The sequence below is a fragment of the Erpetoichthys calabaricus genome, chromosome 1 (assembly GCF_900747795.2).
Source record: "Erpetoichthys calabaricus chromosome 1, fErpCal1.3, whole genome shotgun sequence".
Taxonomy (NCBI): Eukaryota; Metazoa; Chordata; class Cladistia; order Polypteriformes; family Polypteridae; genus Erpetoichthys; species Erpetoichthys calabaricus.
In genome coordinates, this window is record NC_041394.2 from 142,809,261 (window position 1) to 142,831,983 (window position 22,723).

The 22,723-nt window shown below is 38.1% G+C and overlaps 1 protein-coding gene across 4 annotated transcripts in view; it reads left to right on the forward strand.

The window, feature by feature from the left end:
- igsf9b (immunoglobulin superfamily, member 9b) overlaps positions 1-22,723 on the forward strand; it is a 164,580-nt gene that overhangs the window by 78,013 nt on the left and 63,844 nt on the right. For all 4 annotated transcript variants that reach the window (XM_051923298.1, XM_051923299.1, XM_051923297.1 and 1 more), the window contains exons 4-5: positions 15,097-15,243; positions 22,060-22,211. In XM_051923298.1, the coding sequence (XP_051779258.1) occupies positions 15,097-15,243; positions 22,060-22,211 (299 nt within the window). The remainder of the gene's footprint in view (positions 1-15,096; positions 15,244-22,059; positions 22,212-22,723) is intronic.

Sequence of the window (22,723 nt, forward strand, 5' to 3'; positions counted from 1 at the left end):
ACTGAATGGGATCCAAAATCTCAGGAGTATGAAGTGTATGTAAACTAGTCTGTTGGACCAGAGTCCCTATACTAATGGAATATTCCACTTGTGGCTGAGAAATGGAAACCATTAGTACATATAGCCTGAAGACCTGGTGATACAACTTAAGTTTATTTCAAATGCTATTAGAATTTAGAAAGAAATTCCATTGTTCATATATCTTGGGCTAAGAATAATGACTAAGTCATTATCTCTCCACACTTCTGTATAACATCTCTCTGTTATCAACAGCTAGTATGCCTGTGCCACTTGCTTATTATGATCTCAGTTGACGAGCACAAAGATCCTGTAGGGTTTGCAATCACGTTTTGCATTATGTAAAATACATAGAAAGCACTGCATATTTGTAACCTTGTATTCTTTACATCCACAAACAGGAGGGAAGCAAAGTAAATTCTAGCATACGCTGAGGGAATGAACAAAGCAAATACATGTTCACCTTAATATTACAATGGAAAGATACAGCCACACCTCTTGAGACTATTTAAATTGTATTTAAAGGTAAATTATATAATTATCACAATGTTCTAAGGCACTGAATAATAGCCATGTTCATTGTCAAATTATTACAATTCAAAAGAAATGTGAATGTGAACATATATTTTATAATTTACAAAGGTAATAACAAGACATGACGCATCATCATTATGGCATTTAATAAGTGTCAATGGAACGTGGTAAGAAACCCTGGGAGAACTTTCTAACTCTGATCTGAGGCATCAGTGCTCCTTATTAATAAGTAGATATTTCTCTATCTGCATGCACTGTGTGTGTGTCCTAACGGGCTTGTACCTCGAGTACTTCTCTCCTACAGGGAAACTTATTTTTGTTCTGTAATGTCTTTAATGTAGTGGTGCAGAAACTGTTATCATCTAACACAGAAGAAGAAACCTGTAGTTTAGCCTAGCAAAGATTAATGAGCTGAACTGGCAAGTTTTTACTTCCATTATTCATGATCATGTAATTGAGGTAAAGGAATAACATGATAATAAAACACACAAATGAAGATAGAAGCCTGCTACAACAACCAAGATTTAATATCAAACACTAATTTAATTTTTCTTTCAACATGATTTTTGAAGTAAATGATCAATCTTTAATGAGAACTATCACACTAAAGGGTTTCTCTACAAAGGAAATCATAGGTAAGTTATAAAATGTTTTGTGAGGGGAAGGGAAATTTGCTTTATAACTGAGTGATCTCTAAAGATGCAATATTAAAAATTAAGATAATGGCTTACTATCAAGTTTATTGTTTGTTTGAATTATTTTTCAGTATGGTGTTACCTTTCACCTACATCACCTTTAGCTAATTTATGTTAGTCCTGACCTTTGCTAACTCAATAAAAATGTTTACTTACAATATTAGTACATTAGTTCTTTTTTCTTTTATTATAGTCTGGATGTAGAGAAAAGCCAAGCAAAATGACACCTTTTATTGGCTAACTAAAAAGATTACAATATGCAAGCTTTCGAGGCAACTCAGGCCCCTTCTTCAGGCAAGATCATGTCTGGATAAATCTTTCTTCATAGCATCTACAATGTGATAAATGCAAATAAACACTGCTTGACACTTTATTAGGGTACCTGTTTCCCCCTAAGGGAATGACAAAAAGTGATAATTACGCCACACTTGGATTTCTGTTTATTAGAAAAATCACAAAAACGTATTGCCTGATTATTTCTCTTTGTTTGAACTTTTTCAGCTTTTAGAATGTTCGTGCCTCATAGGTTTATTCCAGCTATTTTCCTCAAATGCCTTATTTTGAACTTTGCCCTTAAGTGAAATTAGGATTGCATAAAATGTTTTTTTTGCCGTGAACAATTTAACCAAGGTGGTGCCTTATCATAAATTATACTCAAGAACAGCAGCTTCAGTCTGTTTGTTTTCTAATGCATGTTGTGCATGAGTGCACATGCACCAGTGTTTTGATAGAAACACAAGGAACTGATATTACTATACATCCATTCCATCTCAGAAGAACTCTATGTTGACATGTTTTATCTTTGGTCAGTATGATAAAGTCTAATCATATATTTTGCAGCCAGTATTAGATTTTATGAGTTATCTTTGCTGTCCAGTAGATTTTAATATATAGTAACAAGAAGGGAGGCACTTGCGTGTTAGAGGGGTTAGTGCTACTATCTCGCTCCTGGAGGCTGGGCTTGAATCTCATCAATGCCACTGTTCCTGTGTAGTTTGCACATTGTGTCAGGATATGTGTGGGTTTTCTTGTACACTCCATAAATGTATTTGTTTGTTTGACTGGTAACTCTTAAATTGAGTGTCTATTTGTGTGTACCCCACAGTGAACCGATGATGCCTTTTGCTGAGTTGCTTCCTACTTTGTGCCCAATGCTATCCAAGTATGTTTCAGTCTGACACTCAGTAATGGAAGTAGTGGATTTACAAAGTGAAATAATATATAAAAAACTGAACTTTGCTTTTTTTTTTAGGAAAATTAATAAATGAAATCTGGTTTGAATGGTACATGCTTTATTAATACAGTTGATGAACCGGAGCTTATTAAAGAGTAGTGGCAGTATATACAGCTTTCATTGTTTAGTAAATTTGTGAAGCAGAAAATAGACACAGATCTACAAAGAAGCTAGAGAGCAACAGAACTGAAGTTGGCATTTAGTAACTGTAATTTGTGACTTAATAATGACAAAATATTGGCACACAAGATGTCACATTAGACCTTTCTTTGCCTGTTTGATCATCGCTGTGTTTCAGAGGATTTACCGGAAAGCTATGGCATTCTTATACTGTAATATGAAACAAGGTGCACTACAGTGCTCGTGAGCAGTTTTCTTTTCTCTGTGTTTGACTCCAGACTGTGTTTTAGAGGCCTGTCCAAAAACACTAATGGATAAACATTTAAGTGATATCAAAAACTTGTAGTAACTTAGACTTGGCAAGAAAGCTGATGTAAAGTATAATACTGTATAGACATAATGAGTAATTAAGCAAAATGACACTTTTTATTGGCTAATTAAAATGATTACTGTATGCAAGCTTTCAAGGCAACTCAGGCCCCTTCTTCAGGCAAGGTGAATAGACATAAAAATTAGAAGAACATCAAACATTATTTAGCAGTTTTGAAATATAGTGGGTGAATGATGAACTAAAGGTAGCAGCTTAGTCATAATTAATGTAAAAAGTAAATTGGCGATAATAAGAATATATAAACAAAATGGAACTTTGAGGTGTAACCTATACTGTGTGTGTGTGTGTGTGTGTGTGTGTGTGTGTGTGTGTGTGTACATATATATTGACAGTGAGAGAGATTTCCCTGCTGTTCCTCATGTTTTGACTGTTTCCTATATGCTGGCCATCTCAACACTGATACATTCTTCCCCTTCTGTTGAAGGTTGCCCAGCAATTCAAAGCTCCAGTCTTAGTATGTGCATCACCACATCAGGTTCAGATCGTAGAGGATGAAATGCTTAAATTCTGAGCTTTTGTCTCAGTGCATGGCAGCCCCTTTGCCTCTTAACAGTTCACACTACTGTTAATTCATATAGTTTGGAGGAGAGAGGTGCCTGTGCCATTGTTTAGATAAGTAGTTAAACCAACATCCTGCTGCCATTCATACTGGGGGTGCATTTAGGAAGCGTGTTAAGGGGACTGTGCTATTTCTGCCTACACAAAATTTTCATATTAATTCACAGTGTAAGCCATATGTGGTGGTAGAGGTAAATGAAGTAACTCCTGCCTGACTGCTCTCCACCCAAATGAAATAACTCCAGGAAGTGTTTGTGACTAAGTTAGATAGTACAGACTTGTATGTGTTTTGATGAACCTTCATATTCTTTGGCTTTTTATGTGACTTGGATGTTTGTTGGCAACCCCAGCTATGTACTGTGCATATGTTTCTGGAGTATGAAAGTACAGTATAGTAAATACACAAAGGTAGAAGACATTTACTTGAGAAGAAAGTTTGAGCAGTATTCACATGCCTGGTATAGTTCAGGTTAGGTTTTATGTACTTGCCAGGTGATTTGTCCAAAATATTCTAAACAGTAGCAAAGCTTTTATACTCGTGTTTTTCAGTTCTTATTGTCTGGAGACTTAAAAATATTGTTTAGGACAACTTCTTCTCATTCTTAGAGGCAGGTTGATAATATTGGTAAATTAAAGGCACCCAGTTTGAATTTGAGATTCAAATAAAAAAATTGCTTGCACTGCCTTTCGAAGCAGGTAAGTTGACTTTTATGTTTCCTATGACATAAGCACTGTTTTGGAGATGAGGAGAGATTGGACATTCACATTGTTAATCAATTTTCTCTCTGTGGATAGTGTCAATGACTTGATTTCTAAAATCTTGTACTGTACTGTACTCATCATGATACACAAACTAATGTAACTACAGAAAGTGAGGTGTTTCAGGCATGATTTGCTTTGCATTTGTGGTGGTAGCTCTGAGCTGTTAGTTATGTTTTTACTGTTTCCATAACTGTTGGTGGAGCAACAGTAATTACGGTACTGAGCCTGTAAACAGATGAAAATTATTATAGTGCTTCTAAGGTAGTCATGAAATATTTCCTCAAAATTCCGAGGATGGTGTTGAAGCCTTCACTATTGTTTTGGCTTGCAGGCCGTCCCTTTGACGGCTTGGCTTCTTCTTCTTTAGGGGTCGGCACAGCAGGTCATCTTTTTCCATATCCTCCAGTCCTGTCCTCTGCTTCTTGCTCTATTACACCCACCACCTGCATGTCTTCTCTCGACACATCCATAAAACTCCTCTAAGGCCTTCCTCTTTTTCTCTTACGTGGCAGCTCCATCCTTAGCACTCTTTCCCCAATATATCCAGCATCTCTCTTCTGCACATGTCCAAACCAATGCAATCTTGTTTCTCTGACTTTGTCTCCAAACCAACCAACCTGAGCTGTTCCTCTAATGTACTCATTTCTAATCCTGTCCATCCTTGTCAAACCCAATGCAAATCTTAATCATCTTCATCTCTGCCACCTCCAGCTCTGACACCTGTTTTTTGGTCAGTGCCACCGTCTCCAACCCATATAGCATAACTGGTCTCACTACCGTCCTGTAGACTTTCCCTTTCACATTTGCTGATACCCATCTGTCATAAATCACTCCTGACACTCTTCTCTACCCACTCCACCCTGCCTACACTCTCTTCTTCACCTCTCTTCCACACTCCCCATTAGACTGTACTGTTGATCCCAGGTATTTAAACTTATACACCTTTGCCAACTCTACTCTCTGGATCCAAACTACTCCTCTGATCTCGCTCCCATTTACACACATGTATTCTGTCTTGTTCTTACTGACCTTCATTCCTCATCTCTCTATGTTTCCACCTCTCAAAGGTCTCCTCAACCTTCTCCCTACTCTTGCTACAGATCACAATGCCATCAGCAATCATCATAGTCCACGGGGACTCCTGTCTAATCTTGTCTGTCAACCTGTCCATCACCATTGCAGAAAAGAAGGGGCTCAGAGATGATCCCTGATGTAATCCTACCTCCAACATGAATGCATCTGTCACTTCTACAGCAGACCTCACCACTGTCCCACATCCCTTGTATATATCCTGTAACATTCTTACATACTTCTCTGCCACTCTCCACTTCCTCATACAATACCACAATCCCTCTCTATGCACCCTGCCATATGCTTTCTCCAGATCCACAAAGACGCCATGCAACTCCTTCTGGCCTTCTCTATACTTCTCCATCAGCACCCTCGGAACAAACATCACATCTGTGGTGCTCTTTCCTGGCATAAAACCATAGTGTTCTCGCTAATCATTACATCCCTTCTTCACCTAGCGTCCACTACTCTTTCCCATAATTTAATGCTGTGGCCCATCAATTTGCTACAGTTCTGCACATCCCCCTTATTCTTAAAAAGCGGTACCAGTACACTTTTTTTTCACTCCTCAGGCATTCTCTCACTTTCCAAGAATCTATTAAACAGTCTGGTTAAAAACTCCACTGCCATCTCTCCTAAACACGTCCATGCTTCTACTGGTACGTCATCTGGACCAACAGCCTTTCCATTATTCATGCTCTTCCTCTTTGCTAATCTGTTGCACTTCCTGATTCACTATCTCCACATCATCCAACCTTCTCTCTCTCTCATTCTCTTCATTCATCAGCCTCTAAAAGTACTCTTTCCATCTGCTCAACACCCTTTCCTCGCTTGTGAGTACAGTATGTTTCCATCTTTATCCTTTATCACTCTAAGCACATCTTTCCCAGCTCAGTCCCTCTGTCTAGCTAATCGGTACTGGTCATTTTCTCCCTCCTTAGTGTCCAGCCTCTCGTACAACTCATGATATGCCTTTTCTTTAGCCTTCACCACCTCTTTCTTCACCTTACTCCTTCTACTCCTGTCTACTTTCTGCATCTCTGACTATCCCACTTCTTCTTTGCCAACCTCTTCCTCTGTATACTCTTATGTACTTTACCATTCCGCCACCATGTTTCCTTGTCCTCCTTCCTCTATTCAGAAGTCACACCAAGCACTCTTCTTGCTGTCACCCTTACCACTTCTGCTGTAGTTGCCCAGCTGTCTGTTAACTCTTCACTGCCACCCAGTGCCTGCCTACCTCCTCCCTGAAATCAACCTTGCAATCTTCCCTTTTCAACTACCACCATTTGATCCTTGGCTCTGCCTTCACTCTCCTTCTCTTCTTTATCTCAAAATTCATCCTACAGATCACCATCCTATGCTGCCTAACTACGCTTTCCCCTGCCACCACTTTGCAGTCTTTAATCTCCTTCAGATTCACTCTTCTGCATATGATATAATCTACCTGTGTGCATCTTCCTCCACTCTTGTACGTCACCCTGTCTTCCTCCTTCTTCTTAAAATACATATTGCATTCCTGTCTTTGACACCATATCTACCCGTCACCTCCACATCTCCTCTGTTCCCTTCACCAACTTGTTCATCGAAATGTGCTCCAATCACCACTCTCTCTCCCTTAGTTACACATTCCACCAATTCATCCAGCTCACTCCAGAAATCTTCTTTCTCATTCATCACACACTCAAGTTGTGGGGCATATGCACTAACAACATTCATCATCACACCTTTAATTTCCAGCTTCATAATCATCACTCTGTCTGACACTTTTAACGTCTAAAACACATACTTCACGTACTGTTTCTTCAGAATAACCCTACCCCATTTCTCCTCCCATCCACACCATGATAGAACAATTTGAACCCACCTCCGATCCACTGGGCCTTACTTCTCTTCCCTTTAGTCTCTTGCATGCACAATATTTCAACCTTCCTTCTCTCCATCACATCTGCTGTCTCTCTCCTCTTACCACTCACACTGCCAACATTCAAAGTTTCTACCCTTACTTCCTCTCTCTTTACCTTTCTTCTTTCCTCCTGCCTCTGGACACGCCTTCCCCCTCCTCTTCGGGCAACAGTAGCCCAGGTTCCGGCAGCACACTGTTATTTAACAGGACTGGTGGTGACCATTGTTAACCCGGGCCTTGACTGATCCAGTATGGAAATCTGTATTGTCGTCCGCATATTGATCTAGAAAAATTTTACACTGGATGCCCTTCCTGATGTAACCCTCCCCATTTATCCGGGCATAGGACTGGCACAAAGAAACCACACTAGTTTGTGCATCTCATGTGGCTTGGTTCCTGCATTACTTTAGAAATAATTATCTTAATCTTATCCAATCATAACACTGTAGTGCAGCTTTTAGTGCTGCTGCCTCACAACCTTGGCTTGAATCCAGTGCTTGGTCGTCTGTTTGGTTTCTTCCCAAATCTCCAATGACATGTAGATGTGCTGTGTAATGACTGATGCCCTGGGATAGGCTGTTCAATCCCCCCAACTCAAATCCCCGACCCCCCCCCCCCCCCCAACAAACTCACATTTGGATTATAAGTTGGGGAGAGTGTTTTATTAATCATGAATGTATTATTAACAATTATATTTTTTGCCCTGTTTACACAACACTTCTGTTCCTGATCAGTTCTGTTGTGTAGCCAACTATGTAATGCTTCTGATGAAGTCAAGCTCGTAGGACATGATATTACAATCCCAATATTCAACACTTTCTTGATGTCAGGAATGGAAATGTGGTAATTGCTTCTCTGGGGTCATCAGGTGGGTACCCTGCTTTATTGGTGTTTCCTTGATAGGCCCATGAAACCTCCATAGGGCTCAACAGCGACACATGGTATCCCAGGTGCACTCCCCTCTGCTTTACCCCTTATTTGTCATTTTGCATTCCAACTGGGTCCTTTCTCTTCAGCCAAATCCAGTTGTTGCTTCGTTCTGCAGCCCCTGATAGGGGCTTGATGGCTTGTCGGAGGGCTTGTCCTCATACTCCCATCCACTTCAGAATCCTGATTGTTGACGTGGCTACAACCCCTCTGCACTCTTATTTCTGATGTGAGCACTTGGGTACGCCAGCCACGTTGTTCTGCCACGCCTGCTACCTCTGCATACCTAAGAATTTTATGTTCATATGCTTCATCATCTGCTGCCTCGCATGGCACAGTTAACCCCACAATAAACTAGCACTTTTGCATGGTTGATCATAACATCAGGTCTGGCCTAAGACTGGATTAGTAATTTCTGGTGGGAAAATTAGCTTGTGATTTAGCTCAAACTGAATCTTCCAGTCCTGGGCAGTCCCCAAGTGAGTTGGTTCCTTTCTTGTAGATGGTTTCACTGGAGGAAGACGTTCTCTTATGAAAGGGGATGGTGTTTATGAATCCGGTGATTGGGGGAGGGAGGACATTGGTGGTAGATCTCCTTTCATCTAGGGTAATGGCCAGTTGTTGTCGAACATGGTTGTGCTTGCAGGTATTTGGTTTCTTTATCCAGTCTACTTCTTTACCTTTTGATTTTTGGTAAACCTAACTTTACATTCTGAGATAGTGCAGTGGTTTCCATTGTTATTGCACACACTTTTGTTTTCACTACTGTTAGTTCCAATTCTTGCCAGAGATTTAGAATTACATTGTCATCTTGATATTTCACCATAACACTATATAAGAGTTTTGCAAAGTTCATCCATTGCTTCTTTTTCTTTGAGTTTTAGTTGGATCTATTTTACAGCCAAGCAGATCAAATCCATACAATGTGCGTTGTCTTCAAACATGTAAACGTTTTAATCTTGAGGATTTAATGTGTAATACCACTGTTGCAGGTGGTTTTGCAACTTTTTCATAGTTTGTTTTACTGTTTAGCTTAGTTTAATTTGAGGTAATATTCAAAAGATAATAGCTACAGAGAAAAACATTTTATTATAATACACATTTTTAATATGTTAAATTCTCTTTCTCACATCATCTGCCTTTTTTATCATTTATGTCTCCTATTTGTCTTTGTCTTCTTTTGTGCTTTGGTTTTTCTACTTTCTTCAGTCATCTACCTTTCTTAACATTGACTATGTGACCCAAACCTTCTTTGGTTTTCTTTTCCTTTCTGATGTTTTCTTGTGTATTTTTCAGGACTTCACGCTTCAGATTATTCTTATTTATATTCTTTATATTCCTGTTATTTCTTAATAGCTTTTTCTTAAAGCTTTAGTAAACTTACCATACTGTATACCCTTCAGTTTTAATGTATTATATGTTATTTTTGCTTTCTCTTCTACATCATCTTCTGCTCTAACTTTACTTTCATTGAAATTATGTTGTAGTTTGTGTTGACATCTGCACCAGACAATGACCAGGTATTCTTCATATGCCTTTCTTGCACCATGGTGTAATCAATCTGAAAGCTTCAGATATCACCTAGAGCCTTTCATGTCTCCAGACCTCTCTTTTTTGTTGAAAACAATATGCATTAATCAGGTAGAGTGGATTTTTCCTACAGAACTCTATCAACATCTCTTCCTCTGTCATTTCTTTCTCCTAGGCCAAATTTTGCTACTTTTCTAGAGCCTCTTCTTTATCCAATCACTGTGTTTCGATTGTCCGTTACAATAACATACGGTTTTCCTTTTTTCGTTACGTTCCCAAATTGTTCTTTAAAGCCCTCCAGTTCTTCGTCCATTTTGGTCTATTGATTGCATATAATGTACTATTACCACCTTAGTCTATAGGCTTTGCCTGCAAGTGAACCATCATCCTCTCTCACACCTGTGTTCCATCTTCATGAAATAATATTCTGCAATTTTACCTAGTGTTAATGTAACTCCCCTCTGGAATTCTTGTCCTTTAGAGTAGATGATTTTATAATCATCATTGAAATTTTTTCATTTCCTTTCCAACTTTCTTTCATCATTTCTTGCATGTTCAATCTATTATTCCACTTTTAACATTTGATGCTTTCCAGCTTTTCTGGTCGTAGATGGTTTCTTATATTCCATCTACTAATCCTAAGCATTTCATTGTACGGTTTTGCGTGTTCATAACTTGATACCTGCCCTGTCAGACGCACCACCATGGAACATACAGGTCCTGTTTATGTTGTTCCTGGACATTTGAGTAAATCATTTCTTTGACTTGTGAGAATACTGTGGATAGTTTCCTGTTGCCTTTCTCAGGCTGTTCTTCTTGAAACTTCATATCCACAGTATCTAAATATTTGGTGCTGCTTCATTTTGATAGCTTTTGTTAGTAATGCCATAGGGCATTTAGCTACCCTTTGTAACATAACATCTTGTTGGCGAGCTGTATTAGTAGCTGATTATGTGACTGTACTGGGTTACATGTTATCAGTAGCAGGTAGAATATGAACCTGACCTGGCCACAGAGTAAATTTTAAATCTGGGCCTGTCTATATCAGCCTGTACATGAGTAAACTAGTCATGCACAGTACAATTCTATATTTGAAATTAACAAAAAAAACAAAAAACACTCCTCAGTTCTGCCTTGCTTTTGGTGTAGCCGTGTCATTCTGAACTACACACGTGGATGATTTTAATTATAGGTACATAATGATGTATTCATCCTGTAGCTTTTGTAAACTTATTTTTGCAAGCCGGCTCTTAGATATTTGATATACAGTGATATTTTACTGTGTAATCATTTATAATGAGTACAATGTTGTACATTTGAACTTCAGTCCTTCACACAGATTATGTTCTGGACATTAAGTGGACATTCTGTTTTGTTGCTTTTTTCCTTTATAGCTGAGAAGTTCCATGTCTTTGGGGAACTGAAACACTGTTGGTAGCTTACTTTTCACATTACTTTACAATAAGCTCTAAAGTTCTACCTTGCGTTTGCTAGTTTCCCTCTTAAGTGCATGTTTGCAAAATCAAAGGAGCACAAGAAGTTAAAACATTCTCTAGTATGAAACCCATATTCAACAGAGGTTTTTTTTTAATAAATAAGGTGCTGGCACTGGTTACTTTTTTGTGTAATAGCAGAGCAGGAGAGAGTGAATCCAGAAAGTGAAACATATGATAAATACTGTATTAGTCGTATTTTTTTTAATCAAACCTTAAGTGCAAGAACATGTTTGTTTTCTCTATAGTGAAGTTTATTTATACTGGAGTTGGCAATAAGAGAGTGTACGTTAATAGAAAGTCTCCATACACTTAAATCTTCTTGCGACAGGATATGGTAATAGATATTAGTGACCTCAAAATAAAGGGACTGTTATTTGTAAGTCTGTAGATCAAGTCCCTTTGTTTATGGCTGCTCCTTCATACTGAAGTTAGTCTTGCCAGCACGCATTTGTCTGGACAGGTTCCAGTTTCACACCTGGAGTCCCACCTGCAGTCGCATGTTAATGAAGGGGTTGGACCACCTTCAGATTAAAGAGCTGCTGCAAAACCGAAACACGTCTAGACTGCTTTCGGCAGAAGCTTTCCTTAAAATGTGTGCCAGAGAAAATTTTACTGAATGATTTTTATTAAATAAACCTTGAATCAGTGTACTGCTTCAGCCTTTACTCAGAAAATGATCATTTGATTACTACTTTAAACTGCTTTATGTAATGAGTACCAGTGCTACCTAAAACCTTATGTGTATGCATAATGATGTTTCAAGGAGATCCTTTTATTAACATATTCTTTGCCTGCTGTATCTTCATGTATTACTGTTGGGTAGCCTGCCCAGGGTCTATGCAAGGTTTTCCCCTGCATGTTTTGTGCTAAAGTGAACTGATGGTTAAAATAAGCTGCTAATTACAGTGTCCAACATTGTATACATTTCCCTGTTTTAGCTATTACTTCAAAGCTTTTAATAATAATTATTTCCAAAATATTAATTAATCAAATGACAAGTTTAGTCATTTAACTTTGTTGTATGCAAAGTTACTGTTTTACACTCATGGCTTACTTTAGTTTGCCCTGTAAATTTAAGTAAAATTTATGGGGGAATAGCATGGTGATCTTTGAGACACGAGTATAAATTTGTAAGAAAATTATATCCAAACTTATCCTTAAGGTTTCAGGTAACTCCTTATGGTACACTGTAATATGTTGGTTGTGTATTACAGGGTAAAAATTGTGTGTTGGATCGTTTAAGTTTATTAAGGAAATGGGAAACTATGGGAAGTTGTTGGCTAAATCTTTATATTTATTGAGGTGATGCGGTGTCAATTTAGTGTGAGTTCCGCTTAGATAACAGTTGTCAGTTTTAAAGGTAAAAGTCCCATGTGGATTTGATTGAGTCAGTTTAGAGTAGTCAACCTTAGGCTTAAGAATGTGCATAAACAGTCGCAGAGCTGAACATCTCCCTGTATCAACATTGCCACTCTGAACTATACCATTCGTATGAAATGCAGTTTAGTTCAAAATGTGAATATACACACTTCATATTTCGACACCTGGTGGCAGTCTATTCCTTTTATTTTGTATAATTCCTTGTTAAAGTGCACTTTGTGAGAAGTACTATAACAACTGAAGACTGATTTATATTTGAGCAGGTGTCCTTTACACACCATGTGCAGCTTGTTTTGCACCTTGCCAGTCCAAGTATCAACAACAGTGTGTCAAATGACACTGCTTTGGGGTCCGGTCACTGTGATATACAGAAGCCTTCCCATGGTCTGCTAATGACATATTTCTCTCGGTGTATGTTTTGATTCATAATTGGTCATTTATGGTCTTGATACAGACACATTATTTTGTAGGGCCGTTTAAATGTTTTAGAATTTACTTTCTGAAAAAGAAATTTGCACACTTCTTCCTCTTGTAGTTAAATATTGTAAAACCAATTGATATTATTTCATAGAATTGGTTTGTGACCATAACATCCATGAAGCATGTGTATTTGGTAGAATTTAAATAATAGTAAATAAATATGAATATGACTATATATAGAGGTTACCTTTACTTAGCTTCTAGTGCTGCTGCCAGATATGCTGTCATCTAACAATGGTACAGACAGTTGAGACTGCATTTGGAAAGTAGAATAAGCCGCAAACATTGCTAAATATGGATATTTATGTACAATGTGTGATTAAATTAGATAGGCCTGGGGTAGCTGTTAAGGGGCAGCTTATTTGGAAGGCACATGCATGTCAATTTCCCTTGGGTCTGCTATGCTTTTCCATAAAGGAAATGAATTTGCTTTAAAGCTAACCAATTAATCACTTTTCCATTTACTCATTTGTTTGACTGTATTATTATAATCCATGGATAGCATGAAAAAGTAATATATACGCCTACCCATAACCTAGCTAATGGAGAGTTTTAATTAATACATTTTAGAGTCTGACATTTATTTTATGAGGCTTAAGTATAAAAAGCAGTGAATGAAAGAGCCGTCCAAGTGAGAGTGTGAATGGAGAAAGAGTGTGAGCACTCTAGACGGTGACAGATTTTGCATTTAGTGTTATTGGTTTGTGCTCAGTAATTTATTTTTTAAATAGTATATTGTTATTTAAGTGCTTTCTGAAATTAAAGTACTCACCATGAAAGATACAATTCAAAGACAAATTATGTTAAAAATGGGCAAAGAAATGCACTGCATTTTTCACAATTGATAACATCATAATAGCAGAAAATGTGAGACAACTGCCTTACTCATACAGGGGGCTTATTGGAATAGCCATTTAACTTAACTTGAACATCTGAATGTGGGAGGAAAACTGGAGTACTAAGAGGGGGAAAAAACATGCAAACATAGGAAGAATACGCCAACTCCACAGAATCATTATCTATACAGTACATGGTATTCAAACCCAGGAACATTGATTTATGAGACAGCTGTGCTACTCACCCAACCACCTCTAAAAAGATATAGTACACTATAATATAGAAATTAATATTTTACATTCATTCATTCTACTTTCAGCTACAGTATATCATGAAATTCTCCAGGCAGGACAGACACAGTTTTTACTGTAGTGGTTGTTTTTCTTTCAATCTGTTCTCAAAGTTTTCTTTCTACTTGCAACATAGTTCTGAGATAGTAAGCTTACAGTTGTGTCTTTTGGCCATTGTCTAGTTTATGCATATTGTGGATGATTATTTACTTTTTTTACTTCCTGCAAAATTCGAGGAATGTAGTGGTAATGTGATTATTGCATGTTTTTGTTTTTCATAAACACTTCGTTTTTACTGTTTTGCAAATTCCACATGGCTAGATGTGCGATGAGGATTTTCAAGTATAAATTGCAATAAGATAGACAGTACTGTGCAAGATTGTTGTTACATTAATGTGAGGCTGCAAAGATGCCATTATGTACTTTAGGAGATGCTAATGATATCTTAGAGTGTACAGTTTAAACTTCCAATAATAGAAATGTGCACCATATTAAAATATAAATATAGAAATACATTTTTCAGTGCAGGAACAAGAGCATGGATTGATTAATTAAATATTACTGTTAATAATTTGTTGATTTAAGATTATAGCCTCTGTGCCTTCTCAGTTTTCCTAGATGTTCAAAATAGCACCAAGAATATATTATGTCATTGTATTATTGGGCTAAAAAGAAGTTCAGACAAATACGCAATGCTAATAGTTATCTATTGAAAGGCTGTTGTCATTGGAGCCTTTTAGAAAAGAGAGAGTTTCGGTCATTATTAATTTGAAGGGTCATGATTGTATTGGCTATGATGTCATTTATTAGGTGGGTGTATGGATATAGTATTTGAACTTAAATTTAATTGTTGCCTTTCTTTTGCAGGGAGGGTGTTCCTTGAAGGTAGTGCCTCTCTTCGTATAGAGGCGCTACGCTTAGAAGATGAAGGCTGGTTCGAGTGCCGAATTCTTTTTCTGGACAGAGAGATGGATGAATTCCAGAATGGCACCTGGACCTTCCTGTCCATCATAGGTATCTGCCACTGCTTCGTCTTCTCTTATGTGTCTTGAGTCTTAAACCGTTATCAAAACATAAGATGTAGGGGGAGATAGAGCAGTAGATCACTATAATGCATTCTGTTTTGCTTTATAGGAAGTGTGGCTTTCTTTTTCATTAATTTCAATACTTGTAAACTTTGTGTTCTGCTGTGTAACCTTGGCTTCAGGACTGTCTTGATTGGCAAAAGATTTTAAAGTAGTAATATAAATATACCCAAGGAAGGGCATTATAGGAGTACCTCTCACAGTACAGGATATGTATCTGAGGAGTCTCAACATGCTTTTTTTGTATGTGTCCATTAAACCAGTGGTCCCCAATCTTTTTGACAGCAAGGACCACTTTATTAGATGCAAATTTTTCCACGGACCGGTCGGGGGTGGGGTGTGGGGGGGGGCAATTTTATACACAATTTACATAACATTTCTTTTATTATTAAGTTATTAAGCAGTTCGCATACGTTTGCAACCTGAGATTTTTCTTCTTTTTTTGCATATAACAAAGACATATGCTTTGCATTTGCCATTCCAACAGACTGCACATCACAAACGTTAAAACTGTTATCGTTTTTTTCGTGTCTGCCGTTTCTATAGGAGGGTGACAATGAGTTAAATTCCAATGGATGTTTTTCAAATGTTGACAAGCAATAAGCAAAAGGTATCACTGAACACCACAGAAAACAAAAACAGCAAAAAAAAAAACAGTACGAGGAAAGTTCGAAGAAAGAATTTTTTTTTTACAATGTTTCTGTTTGGGGATCGTTGTGCAAACGTGCACATCTGAGCTGCGACCACAGATCTAACTGCTCTGTAGATGATTCATTCAGGCATTTCAAGGTCACTTCGTTGTAATGAAAGCATCTGCTAAATGTACTTCGTAGTAACGCGATTTCTATAGACTCGTGTCATATGGGGAAACTGTCGGGACCGTAACAATACTTTGTTGTAATACTCTTTCACCTTGGTCTCTCTCCTCTCTCTGCACCGCTGCAAAGCCCCGCCCGCCAAGCGTTCTGAAAAGTCTGAGTGAGTCGCCGTTGCCGGCAGTTCTCTCGCGGCCCGGCTGTCAGACGGCTGCGGCCCGGTAGTGGGTCGCGAACCGGTGGTTGGGGACCCCTGCATTAAACTATAAGAGCTTAATGCATTGCTAACACTGTGTCACATTCTCAAGGCTCTCTCGGCTGTAAAGATGGATATCCAGCTTGATTTAGAATTAATTCGTATTATACTATAGACTATTTATGTGATGGCTTGAAATTTCAAAGTAATTACATGGGTTTGCATTGACAGAATGAGAATTAAATTAAAAGAATCTGAAGTTCGAATACTACTGTGCATATTCTGATTTTTCCATGGCGGTTTACTGCTAGGAAAATGCATAAAACCGACAAAAAAAAAACATCTACTGGGAAAAAAAACACACGAGAGTGCACAATGAAATGTCTGTTTAGTAAAATGGGCACAATAGCAAGTCTATCTGTTTAGACTTTAGATCATGCTGTCCATTTAGGGACTCTGTTTAACACATATGCATCTTGTAGCCTTTGTTCATCACACATTTTCGCCCTCTTGTGGACAAAGGACAACATTACGGCTGAGCAAGGATAACCGACATTCTGTTGTTTTCTTTATATGAGAGAGAATGCGGAATTCCCATATAAATTATCTATGTATTTGCATGCATAATAGAGTAATCATATATGGCAAATTAAAAAAATATAATTCAGACAAGTAATTGAACAATAACATCACAATTAAATTGGGAAACTTACACAACTGTTAGTTTTATATTACTTTGATTCATTTTATTAGATAATTTTCAGAAATATTTAAATTAAGGGGTTCTTAATAATAATAATTAACTGAAAAAGGCAAATTATACGTCACTAACGTTTAACTCTGCTAAGTGTATCCATGACAGGACTCATGTTTCCTAGCCAGCTGGTGTCAGACTACATTAATCTGATTGCTTGAATTTGTATGCTCACTTGTTTGTATGCTCACATTTATTACAAATCTATCTTGTTTCCACCTCAACAATATTTTGTAATATTCAGTTGGTAGTGATCCTTTTTAAACATTATTAAAATTATACCTTTCATTTGTGAATTTGACATTGCTACAAATCCTTCTGCCATTGACATTAACTGCCTTTGTGACTTATATATACACAGAGCATTAATAAGGATTTTCTCATTACTCATGAATCAGCCATATGAGGCCCAAGTCTTGTTGGTTTCATTTCATTTTGGGTGCTTCAGCATTGCTTTCAGTAAGAAATATTAAACCAGAGGGAAGATGGCAACATTATTCAGTGAATGCAGAATCCTGTTATTAGTGATAATGATATTACTGTCCATGTCCTATTATTAGGGATAATGGCATTACATGTTCACAGCATATGGACAAGTTCTTTGGATTTGTTGTTCAACAGAGAGCTATAAAGTGTAGGCTTCACTGATGACAGAAGTTAGCTGATTCCCCATTCAAAAGTAATTAGTAAAGTGTATATGTCTGCATTCAGTACAGTTCACAGCAATGTTACTTGGCTTGTCTGTCAGTTTGTAAATATTGTAACTTTCTTTTAAATATAAATCTCACATTGGGGGTAATAGGACAAAAACATCATAGCAAATGCAGAATATCAAGTGGTAGGGTAGCAAATTACTAGCTGACATGTTATGTACTTGGCAAACAAACAATTCTCTTCCTTTTGTCAGTGTTATTGCTCAGTCTATCAAGTTCCTCTTCCATGTTCCGCATTTAATAGTTGATCAAATAACGTAAAATAATTAAATATAAAGGTTAATTACATACTGTGGATTCAGAAAGTATTCAGACCCCATCACTTTCAGCACATGTTGCTGTGTTGTAGATTTAATTTCAGATGGATACATTTTATTCTTTTGCCCATCATTCTACACTCAATACCCCATAATAATACAATGAAAACCTGTTTTTTAGAAAGCTTTGCATATTTATTAAAAATCAAAAACTAAAAACTTGTAGAAGCCCCTTTGGGAACAATTGCAGCTTAGAATCTTCTTGGCTAAGCTTTGCACACCTGGATTTGGGAAGTTTTTCCAGTTGTTTTTGGCAGATCCTCTCACACTTAGTATGATTGAATGGGAAGTGTCTGCAAACTGCCATCTTCTGGTCTCTCCCCAGATGTTTTATAGGATTTAAGTTAGGGCTTTGGATGAGTCACTGAGAAACTATCAGCAAGTTGTCCCAAACCATTGAAATATTGTCTTGGACGCATGCTTTGTGTCATTGCTGTGCCGAAAGGAGACCTGTCACGTGTGGAAGACATGTTCTTCAATGGCTACTCTGTTTTTGACTGCATTCATTTCTCCTTCATTTCTTGTCAACTTCCCTGTCCCTGCACTGTAGAAATGGTATCAGGCATGTGATGAGCAGTGCTTGGACATATTGCTTTCAGACCAGAAAATCTCTTTCCACATCATTTCAAAGTCATTTAAATGCATTTTTGCAAACTTTAACTTTTACTCAAGAGTGGTTTCCATGTAGCTGCTCTACCATAAACGTCTGATTGATGGAATGTTGATGAGATGGTTATCCTTCCAACAAGTTCTCCAATTTTAGCAGAGATCTTCTGAAGCTTTGCTAGTGTGATCATTGGGTTCTTGGTTGCCTCCCCGACCAAGTTCCTTCTTGCCCTGTTACTCAGTTTGGCCAGATAGCCAACTCCAGGAAGAGTCCTTGTGGTTCCAAACATATTCAGTTTCGCAGTTATTGAAGCCACTGTGCTCCAGGAAATAATCAAAGCTTTAGAAATGGTTTTATACTATTGCTCTGATCCATACCTCACCATGATTTTATCACAAGGGTTTACAGAAAGTTCCTCGGACTTCATGGCTTGTTTTTTGTCCGGACGTGCAGTGTGAATTGTGGGACCTTATATACACAGATGTGTGTCTTTCTAAACTATGTCCAGTTACAGGTTTGCTGCTGGTAGACTCCAATCAAGTTCTAGATACATCTCAAGGATAATAAAAACAAACAAGATGCACCTGACCATAATTTGGAGTGCCACAACAAAGGGTCTTGCATACTTGCAGTATATAAATAAGAGATTTCACCTTTTGATTTATAATAAATTTGCAGACCTTTCTGAAAGCATGTTTTCACCTTGTCATTATAGGGTATTGAGTCAGCAGCCATACCACCTGTGGTTCAGAACAAGTAATCTGCCAGAAGCTAAGCATGTGTGAGCCCAGCCAGTACTTGGATGGGAGAGGGTGAGAGAGAGGGGTTAGGAGCATGTACTGAGACTGTCTATAAAAAGCTTGAGCTGCTGTTGGAAGATGTGACTGTGAGGTCTTTGGGGGCGCCTACCCTGTGGTCGGTGTCTAGATCCCAATGCCCCAGTGCAGTAATGGAGACACTGTGCTGTAAAAATGGTGCTGTCCTTTGAAGGATACATACATTCGAGTTAATGACTATCTGTGGTCATTAAAGATTCCTGGATATCTTTTGGAAAGTGTAGGATATATTTCAGTGTCCTCTCTAAATTGTCCACTATGGGCGCATTCATTCTAGCCTGCTAATCATCCCCTAACTGTAAGTGAGTATTTCTCTCACCCCTGTTAGCATACTGAGGCAATAATGGCTGTGTTGCCTCATCCAGGTGGATGCTACACATCAGTAATTGTAGTGGTTGAAGTGTTTCCCTCTGTCTATGTAAAGTGCTTTGAGATGTGAGAAAGCACTCTATAAATGTGATATTTTGTTATTATTACTATTATTGTTATTATTATTAGATGGGCTAAATGGCAAAAATATTCATTTAAAATTAATTCAGTAGCACAATAGAGTGCACAGAAAGTGAAGGAGTCTGAATACTTTCTGAATCCACTGAACATGTTAGGAATGAGATTGCTGGTTTATGTAACATAATAAGCTGTTCTAGGGATGATTTCTTCAGAATGTAATGTTAGGCTTCTTGGTCGACAGACCTATCTGCTAGTAGCATCCTTTAGGTCCCTGAACTACTGCCTGCTCAACGTAAGTACTCATCTGTATAGCTGTACTTGTATTGTGCTGATCACACATTCCCACACATTCCTCTCCTTTAGTTAGTTAATGTTAGGTTATTTGCACTGAGAGCTGAATAAACACCTGTGTGCATTTGTTGTCATTGCTGTGAGATGTTGGGAGCTTAGAAGAGTAATGGTTGTGTATGTGTGCAATGAGGAAGCAAAGCTGGAAATTTAAAGACTTCTGGGAAGGGATTTGCACAAGACATAGATTGAGATACAATTTATCTGTCTGTTCTTACTATAGTAGAATCTTTATTCACCCTATGCTGCAGGGTTTAATATTAAATCTCGGTAAAGTGCCAGTCAGTTCTTGCATGACATCATGTGGATTACGTGATGCAGTGCCTTCAACATCAGATTTGCTCAGGAGTGGAAACAAAGGAGCATCCTGTGACTAATGCATTTGTGTCTCAGGTACACAGAACTTTGATCAGGCTATATTCAGTAAATAAATAGCCTTTTAATCCTGCAGATGTGACAAAAGTTGTACATGGTGGTTACAGGTAACTGTTCAGGATCCTAGCAATAAAATGTGAGTTGTTCCAAAAGTCGTGTCTTTGGGGGTAGCAAATGAACCTGGAAATGGTAAAATAAGGCAACTAGAACTGGATTAAGACAGTGGGTAGATGTATTTGGGCCTGATATACTGTAGTTATAATCTGTGTGTTCTGATTGTTAAAAACAGCCAGTTAATAATATTCGTTCTTTAAATCCTTTTTATCATTTTCCTTCATGTATTTTTAGTATAATAACATTAAAAGAAAATTTAATAGGCAGTATAGAGAAATTAAATGCTATTGCATGGCACCTCCCTGCCCTTTGAGGCAAACTTATGTCTTCAGACAACTTTTTACTATGTCTCTTATTGTTGTGCACTCACACAGTATTCAGTAATCAGTAGGGTACCTACAGTGTTGGTAGATATTATTAATGTGTAAGAGTACAAGTATATTTAAATATTTAGTCAGGTATGGAATAATCAAAAGTGAAAAATTAGTCCTTTCCTATACTGTTATTTTAGATCAACTCTAAAAGCACTGAAATATGTCTAGTTACGTCACAGGTAGGCAGGTGATTAAGTAATTGCTGTGTTAGCACACTATAATAAGATTATGCAGTGTGTTGCCAGAGGCAGTCTTCCTTGGTTAAACAGTATGGGTAAGTCTCCTCTACCTGGCTCTGACTGGACTGACCTATCCTTGTACGTATCCTTCTACGATCAGATTAGGAAGTCAAGTAAAAAAATTGTACAAGTCAGAGCAAAATGAGTCACACTTAACAAGATTTGGGGAGATTGTATATGTTGAATATCTGCAGTTATTTGTGGAAATAATAGTGGAATGTTTTGGGCATGGTTTGGTCTTTCTGTTCAGAACATGACCTCTGTGTTGACATTTCATTATACTTTATGTAGAGAGTCCATACTGCCCTTTGTGTTCAATATTCTTGATGCTGGACATGGTAAGTCTGTTTAAAGTCACTAAAGCTACCATATGATAACAGAAGTAAATGCTAACACAGACGTAAGAATAGATTTTACTGTTGCCAACTATGTCTCATTAAACTTGCATGTGCCAGACCTTGAAAGAGAGCCAGAAAGGAAAGAGATTCACTAAATATGATACTGACAATGTTAACATTTAGGTTTTGTATGTCTTGTCTGGCGGTTTGAACCATCGCTGGAAAAGGCTATAATGTTTAAGATCTCTGACTGGTCCATTTTTCTTGAGCTCCACCTGTGTTCATCAAGATTCCGCCCCCAAAAGTAGAAGTTCTGGAAGGTGCCTTTCTATCCTTGACTTGTGCTGCAGAAGGCAATCCTCGACCTGCCATATCATGGAGCAAGGAAAACCGCGTATTAGAGAAGAACGACAAACAAGAGGTGAGAGCATACTTAGCATACTTAAAATTTGCACTTCTGATAATTTTGCAGAACCTTGCCATTTGTACCAGACAAAAGCAGAGAAGATAGTTTACTATGTATTGAGAAATGGTTTCAGATCCTAGAAGACTTTCATTATAGTTATTATGAAGTTACTCTTTTTACATCCATCCATTTTCCAACTTGATGAATCCAAACACAGGGTCACGGGGGTCTGCTGGAGCCAACACAGGGCACAAGGCAGGAACCAATCCCGGGCAGGGTGCCAACCCACCGCAGGACACACACAAACACACCCACACACCAAGCACACACTAGGGCCAATTTAGAATCGCCAATCCACCTAACCCGCATGTCTTTGGACTGTGGGAGGAAACCGATGCAGACACGGGGAGAACATGCAAACTCCATGCAGGGAGGACCCGGGAAGCGAACCCAGGTCCTCAGGTCTCCCAACTGCGAGGCAGCAGCGCTACCCACTGCGCCACCGTGCCGCCCATTACTCTTTTTGT